This window comes from Thalassophryne amazonica, chromosome 2, assembly GCF_902500255.1.
Source record: "Thalassophryne amazonica chromosome 2, fThaAma1.1, whole genome shotgun sequence".
Lineage (NCBI taxonomy): Eukaryota > Metazoa > Chordata > Actinopteri > Batrachoidiformes > Batrachoididae > Thalassophryne > Thalassophryne amazonica.
In genome coordinates, this window is record NC_047104.1 from 21,237,376 (window position 1) to 21,245,348 (window position 7,973).

General features: G+C 43.0%; 1 protein-coding gene across 1 annotated transcript; it reads left to right on the plus strand.

The window, feature by feature from the left end:
- The first annotated feature begins 6,393 nt into the window (after positions 1-6,393).
- On the plus strand, positions 6,394-7,569 carry LOC117522777 (cortexin domain-containing 1-like). Its single transcript, XM_034184169.1, has one exon. The coding sequence runs from the start codon at positions 6,564-6,566 to the stop codon at positions 6,747-6,749; it is 186 nt and encodes a 61-aa protein (XP_034040060.1). The 5' UTR covers positions 6,394-6,563; the 3' UTR covers positions 6,750-7,569.
- Positions 7,570-7,973: the final 404 nt, after the last annotated feature.

Below are 7,973 nucleotides of genomic sequence, written 5' to 3' on the forward strand. Positions count from 1 at the left end.
ATTTCTAGAAATGAGAGCTGCTCCATCCAAAGTGGGATGGATGCCGTCTCTCCTAACAAGACCAGGTTTTCCCCAGAAGCTTTGCCAATTATCTATGAAGCCCACCTCATTTTTTGGACACCACTCAGACAGCCAGCAATTCAAGGAGAACATGCGGCTAAACATGCACTCCCGGGTCCGATTGGGGAGGGGCCCAGAGAAAACTACAGAGTCCGACATTGTTTTTGCAAAGTTACACACCGATTTAATGTTAATTTTAGTGACCTCCGATTGGCGTAACCGGGTGTCATTACTGCCGACGTGAATTACAATCTTACCAAATTTACGCTTAGCCTTAGCCAGCAGTTTCAAATTTGACAACAAAAACTAATTTTACAACTACAGTCATTTTCCAACAAGAATTTTACAACAAAATACATTTTAAAACAGTAAGTCATTTAACAACAACAAACATTTTACAAGTAATTTTACAAAAGCAAAACCTAATGTTACAAAAAAAGTCAATTTAAAACAACACAAGTCATTTTATAACAACAAATGCATTTTATAAGAACAAGATATGTGACTGTGTCTGGTCCGCCAAGGCCCTTGACTTTCACTGCCACCATGGGACGGTGCACCCGACACCAGCGGTTCCCACTGCGGGTGGTTAGCCCACAGGGTGGAGATGGAATGTCCACGTTGCCTTTTCAGGCTGTGCCCGACTGGGCTCCATGGCAAGCCTAGTCACTAGGCACTCGCTGACAGGCTCTACATCCAGGCCTGGCTCCAGATGGGGGCCCTGGGCTTGCTTCGGGCTGGGTCACATTTCCTCTGCCTCATATTGTCATGGTGTCTTGTTAACCATTCTTATTCTGGCCTCTCACCTGAGACCTATTTGCCATGGGAGACCCTACCAGGAGCACAAAAGCTCCAGACAATGCAGTTCTCAGATTCATAGTGGCACACAAACCTCTCCACCACAATAAGGTGATGGTTCCCGGAGAATGCATCAGGCCGGAGTGCCCTCTATAGTAGGGGCAGAGCTGGAAGCTGATGGAGGATTTTCATCAATTTCCCTGGTGTAAGTCACTGAGGTAGTCAAATAACTCCGAAGTGGCAAGGCCCTGGGGGTTGATGAGATCCATCCAAGACATGCTGAAGGCTCTGGGTGTGGAGGGATTGTCTTGGATGAGACATCTCTTCAACATTGTGCTGAGGTCTGGGACAGTGCCTAAGGAGTGGCAAACTGGGGTGGTTGGTCCCCATATTTAAAAGGGGACCAGAGTGTGTGTGGCTGGGATGAGGATCAGCACCTCTAAATCTGAGGCCATGGTTGCAACAGGAAGCAGATGGATGGCCTACTACATGTAGGGAATACAGTCTTGCCCCAAGTGAAGGAGTTCAAGTACCTCTGGGTCTTGTTCACTAGTGAGGGGACAATGGATGCGTGAGATTGGCAGGGAATCGGCGCAGCAGGGGCGGTGTTGCATTCGCTGTACCGTATTGTTGTGACAAAAAGGGAGCGGAGCCAAAAGGCGAAGCTCTCAATCTACTGGTCAGTCTTCGTTCCTAGTCATGAGTGAGAAAGTCATATTTCACCACAACAAAGCGTAATTCAAAAAATGTCATTTCATAACAACAAAAGTCATTTTAAAATGTCGATAAAAAGTTATTTTACAAAATAAAAAGCAATTGTACAGAAAAAAAAAACAAATTTTTACCTTAAGAACAAAAATAACTTTGCAACAAAAATTCTTAACAACAAAAATGTTTTAAAACAACAAACATCTATAGGAAAGTCATTTTAGAACAAAGTAATCTTTCAACACAGCTGTCATTTTTCGAGAAGAAAAAAGTCATTTTTATGATAAATATCATTTTACAGCATACAACACTCATTCTACAAGAAGTCATTTTTCAACAAAGTCACTTCACAATAACAAGTCACTGTACAACAAAACAGTCATTTTACAACAATAATTTTCAATAACAAAAATTTTTTACAATGATAAAAATGTAAATTTTCACCAGCAACAAAAGGCATTGTTCAAGAGCAAAAATTAAGTTTTATAGCAAAAAGTCATTTTACAGAGTCCTGTCTGTATGTGTCTTTCTTGTGGATCCCGTTTATGTGTGCATGTGCTTACACTCTCATTTCGTTTTTGAGACATCCATGTTTGTTCCAGTCCTGTGGACCTGTCTGCCCTTCCTGGGGGTGTGTGCAGCGTGTCTGTGCCTCTGTCCATCCTCTGAGTCTTGTATTTGTCAGATGACGTTTCATGATCAGTCCGTGTTTTACGTTTGTCCCGTTTGTGCCCCGACGCCGTGGGTGCATCAGTTTAGTTGTAGTTCGTCTTTGTTCCATTGTGATTCTGGGTTTGGTTTTTTGATCATGATTTTGTTTTGATTGTCATGGATGGTGATGTTTTGTTCTTAGTGTCTGTTGTATTCACCTCAGAGGTTGTCTTTTATTTCCATGTATTTCTTCTACGGTTGTTGTTTTGTTGTTTTTTTTTCTTCTCACCCTTTGTTTATTTTCTGTCTCTGGGTTTTGTCTGGTTAGTTATGTATCTCTGGTTGTTCCATTCATGTGCATCTTTTGTTCCACCTTCTGGTTGTCTACACACTTGTTCATGTCTTTATAGTCACTCCTTGTTGGCTCTTCAGGTGTAGGTCGATTATAGCTTCGTTGTATTGTTCGATATTGTGATGAGTATTAAAGGTTCCTTGTTGCACTTCGTTTTAAAGGATTTTTGTGTCTCCTGTCCCCATGGTTTTCTGCATTCTTGTTAATCCTTTACTCCTAGTTACCTCACAGTCTATTCACGTAGTGTTGGTTGTTGTTCATTGTGTTGGAGTTTTGCCCTGGTTCTGTCGGGTCTGTCTGGTTTCTGCTGTGTCTCTCTTTCCAGGTGAAGCTAAGGTGGAGCTGCTGTGGCATGTTTTTGGTTCGGACTGTGCATCAGCTTTTGGTGACGTCTCCCGGCTGTCAAGACAGTACATGGGAGCTGTTTGAGCGGTGTCTTTACGTCATGATGCATTCTGTTGGCCCCCTGGTGTGTCATCACATGCGGCGTTTTGTACTAGTCAGCTGTTAATTTGTCAGAGTCTGTTCTTTTCCGTGCTGCTTAGTGATTGGCTGTATTTCTCTGAGCCCGTTTCTCTCCACGTAGTTCTATTTAATTTAGCTGTAATTCAGCTTCCAGAGTTCGTCCACGTCCCCACTATTCAGGAATGATGTTCACAGTGTCTAGTTTCTCAGCGGGCTTAAGGGTTACCCGTATTAGTCATAAATATAATGTAAGTCGTGCTATCTATTAGCCATAAACAAAATACGCGCATATTCAGTAAAAAAGTTACACCATAAAAGAAGCATAGTAAATAATTTTATCACGGGAATAACCCACTTGGAGAGAACCAATGGGGAGGAGCCATTGCCAGCTGGAAGTGACGTACAGTCGTCTCATTTAGTCAGAGCCACGGTGCACAGCGTTCAATAAGCGAAATCATGGCTTATCGCTTTGATGAAGTCGATGTAAACGGCTAGCTGTATAAACCGGAGAGGGAGGAGGACGCTTCGGGGGACAATTCCGAGAAGGAAAATGTGGCCAGAGATGTGCATGACGGCAGGTCCAAAATGGCTAGCACTCCATGGTGCCGATGTGGCCATTGCTCTGTCATGTGAAGAGACATGGAGTTATATTGTTGCAAAGAGCATGAACTCATTGCAGACCGCTTATTAGACGGCTGCATAACTTCAACTCCTTCATGAATATACGAGGTCTGTTAGAAAAGTATCCAACCTTTTTATTTTTTTCAAAAACCTGATGGATTTGAATCACGTGTGCTTGCATGAGCAAACCTTGAACCTTCGTGCGCAGTTTCCACAGTTTCTGGGATAGTCACATGACTGAAATGCCACCGAAAGCCGTCTGAATCTTCCGAATGGTGGAAGAGCTGGGCATGTCAGGGCATGTCCTGTGAGGCTTCAACACGGAGGCGCTGTTACTGCGCCATCAGCGTCGTGCCGATGAATTTCGCTGCAACTCTTTTCATGGCAAAATCTTCTTTCACAGTGGAATGTTCCAAAAAAGTGCTGATGTCCACCTCTTCCACAATTTCTCAGATAGTCACACGACGGTCCCACATCACCACAGAGTTCACTTTGGAATGATCTGGTCATTTCAGCATGTTGATGCTGATCAGAGCGTGGCGCGCTCTCCACTGTTGTGCGGACGTCTTTAAACCGGTTGTACCGCTCCTTAATCTGTGTGATGCCCAGAGGATCGTCACTGAAAGTCGTCTGAATAATCTGAATGGTTTCCACCTGGCTGTCGCCCAGTTTCTACCAACATTTGATGCAATCGCGCTGCTCCAGTCGTTCCACCATTTCCTTGCAAAGAAAAAACGCCGAGAGACTCCACCCATCCTCACACAAAGGCTGCTTACAAGCAAATGACGCAACCGACAGAAAAAAAATCACGCATGCGCATGAAGGTTCAAGGTTGGCTCATGCAAGCACACGTGATTCAAATCCATCAGGTTTTTGAAAAAAATAAAAAGGTCGGATACTTTTCTAACAGACCTCGTATACTGCACAAACCGTGCCTGGAAATGGCCTTTATTGACGGTGTAATCCACAGGTACCTCCGAGGACCAGCACCAGAAGGAGAGCTGACGAGCAGGCAAGTTCTGAGTCAGTTAACTTCAGAACACGTTGAAAAAATCTTGATATACTAGATTTTTAAAATTTAAATAATTTATTGAATTATATTGACTTGGTTGCGGCCACGTCACTGCCAGTTTAATTCCGCATCGGGTCTGTCGCTGGTGTGAAACTCCGCGGCTGTCAGCATGTTTTACCATAGAGATACATAGTCTATGTGGGAGTGGTTGGGACCTTAGTGTGGCCTTCAACTATTCAGAGGGTATGGATAATATCGCCCGGGAGCGATATAAAAACCAAATTAGCAATAGCAGGACTGGCATCACGTCCGTACCAACACGAAGCTGGACGATGGAAAAATGATCCTGCACAATGGCCAGATGCTTAATGAATATCCTGATATTTAATCCTACCTCATAGACACAGCAGGTATTTTTGTATTTTATATAATTTATGTTGCGTATGCATTGTGAATTGCTGGTCTGCTCCAGGAGGGACCAGCTGCTGATTATTTCCCCCAAAGTAACGCATGATGGATGTGACACATAATCCTCTGTGTTTCATGAAGGATTTTAATATTCTTTCTCACTTTGTTGGTACAACACACTGCCCCGCATTGCTGAGGCATAAAAAAAAAAAAACAGTGGTGAAAATGAAAAAACTCGCATCCATTTACATTGTCTACTATGGATTCTTTACACACCAGCCGGTGTTGCTAAGCACGTTGCTAAGAGCTCACAGGCAGAGTTCCCGGATGTGCGACCAAGTCAATTCAGGTAATTTAGCGTGTACATGTTGGGAAGAAAGTACATCAAGATAAAAAATTCTGTTAAAATGTTGACTGCTATTATATGAAAACAGAACCAGCAGACACTGAACTTGAATTGAAATGCAATAAATATTTATTTTCAGACAGTGTAAATACCCGCCATGCAAAAAATATTTTAATGCTGTCTTTCAAAGTCAACCAATGTAACAAATACTGTATGTACATATATTATCATGTAATATGTACGTAAGTCAAAAACAATAAACTGGAAATATTTTTCAGCAGTAATGTACAAATGGTAATTCCTTCTGAGAATATATACTTTAATATTCTGTTGATTATAAACCAGTGTTTCATGCTTGAGTAAACAGTGTATCAGAGGCAATGGTGAAACAATAAACAAAACATATATAATGTTGCAATTAAAATATGCCAATCATGAGTCACTTTTGTGTGGATTAAAGTCACTAACTGGGACTCTTGCTGCAGTCAAGAAATGAGAATCGCCCTTCGTTCCGTTGGCACAGCTCTAAACGACCGAGACAGAGTCCGGTCGGAATTAATAACTTCAAAGCAAATCGCTGCTTTAAATAAAATGACACCTCTTTCCAAACGTTGTAATACAGACAATAAACTACAAGTACAATAACTAAAATGTTTTTTCCTTCCTCTTTATGAGTTACAGGTGAAAATCGGACTGATTTGGTCAATATGTCTGCTAAGGACGTCATAAAATAACTGCCGTTTATTTATTGCTTTTTTTTTTTGTCTGTTAGCAGGATTACATCAAACTATTGCATGGAGTTTGATGAAATTTTCACCACAGCTAGATGTTAGGCCATGGAATTTAATGGAAGAGTCCATTAAATTTTGGAGGTACTCCAGATCTGGATGCAGTGTCTGTATCAAGATTTCACTTTATATACACTTTTCCTGACCACTGTCCACAGTATGCTTGCTCATGGGGTAGGTAAGGCCTTACTGTCTGTAGCACCCTGAGGTTACTGATGATTTGGGGCTGTCTGTCCTCCACGTGACACAATACGTCCTGAAACCAATTTCATCTTCTGTGCCCAGCTTAGTCGTCAGGATGCTGGGAGGCTGTGTGGGTGTGGCTGAGGACAGCAGCTACAGACATCATCAGCTATGGAGGTGGAGAGCACTCCAGAGCCAGCTTTGGTGGAAGTGGACCAGGGTCTGACTCTGGCCTGCATCGGCTTCCTGTGCTTCCTGCTGGTGGCCATGATCATCCGCTGTGCAAAAGTCATCATGGACCCTTACAGCTCCATCCCCACCTCCACCTGGGAGGAGCAACACCTGGATGACGGTTAAGCCCATGTGTGTTCCTGCCCAAAATCCTAGAACTCGCAGGGTCATATAACTGAGGCCCCTGTTCATCACGGGAGGATCACGGAGTCACTGAATCTGTCTTGGGCTTCATTTCCATCAAACATTAAGAAAAACAAACAGTGTAGAAAATCTGGAGGAGGTCATTCTTAAAAACTGAGTGCACAACAAGAAGACTGGTGAGGGAAGCCACCAAAACACCCACACAACTCTGAATGTCTGAATGAATCATCTGACTTGGAAATGTTTATGTGTCCATCCCCTGGCTTGTCTAAAGAGAACTGGCTGTAAAAGTGATGATTTCTATTGAAACTAATGCTTAACCACATTTGTTAAATGACTGATGGGCTCAAAAATGGAGGCACTTTGTAGAAAAATAGATATAATTCTTAAATGGTTTGTGTGATGATTTTGTTAATGTCCTTGAATTAAATCTGAAAGTCCACACAACAGCATGTTTACTGTTTTATTTCACCTCCACTGTGGCAGTGTTACAAAACCTGTCCCTGTCCAAATATCTCTGGACTGGACGTATAGATAGAAGGTTGTCTCACCAACTGTGTCATCACACCACAGTGAATAAGATATGAAGGTGCTGGAGATCACTATTCCTTCCATGGTCAGGTTGGGAAGCATGTACTGGTGCCACACATTGTTCTATCCACCACACTATGGAACCACTTTGGGTCCTGGATGGTAAACACCCAGGCAGTCCCCAGCTCTCCAAAAAAGTAACATCTGTCTGGCACAGACCTTCTCTTCTTCTTTGTCTTTCGCAGCCACTGGGATCTTCAACACGGCACCTATGTGCTGGATTGTGCTCAGAGCAACACACCAAAATGTAAAACCTGATGTTCCCTCATAATGTGATACTCCTCATCCAAGTCTCCCCAAGCAGCAGTACCCAAGGATCCACCGAAGAGCCCTGGTACCAAAGCTATCCAGTTACTGGATTATGTCAGTGATTCGCATCCAGGTCTCACAACCAGAGTCAAACAAAAAACAACCTGGGGCCTCGTACAAATCATGGTTACCCACAAAAGCCTGGTGTCCGCCCGTCTCCGCGTCCACGTGCAGATATATCAAAAGTGACTTGACCGTGGAAATGTGCAGTGCGTCATGCAAAAATCCTGGCTGGCATATGCATGATTCTACAGCTATTGTTCCACTGTGTACATGTGGAGGTGATTCTGTGAACCGTTAATAGTG

Coding starts and splice junctions, on each gene's coding strand:
- LOC117522777 (XM_034184169.1), top strand. CDS start 6,564: ATGGAGGTGGAGAGCACTCCAGAGCCAGCTTTGGTGGAAGTGGACCAG.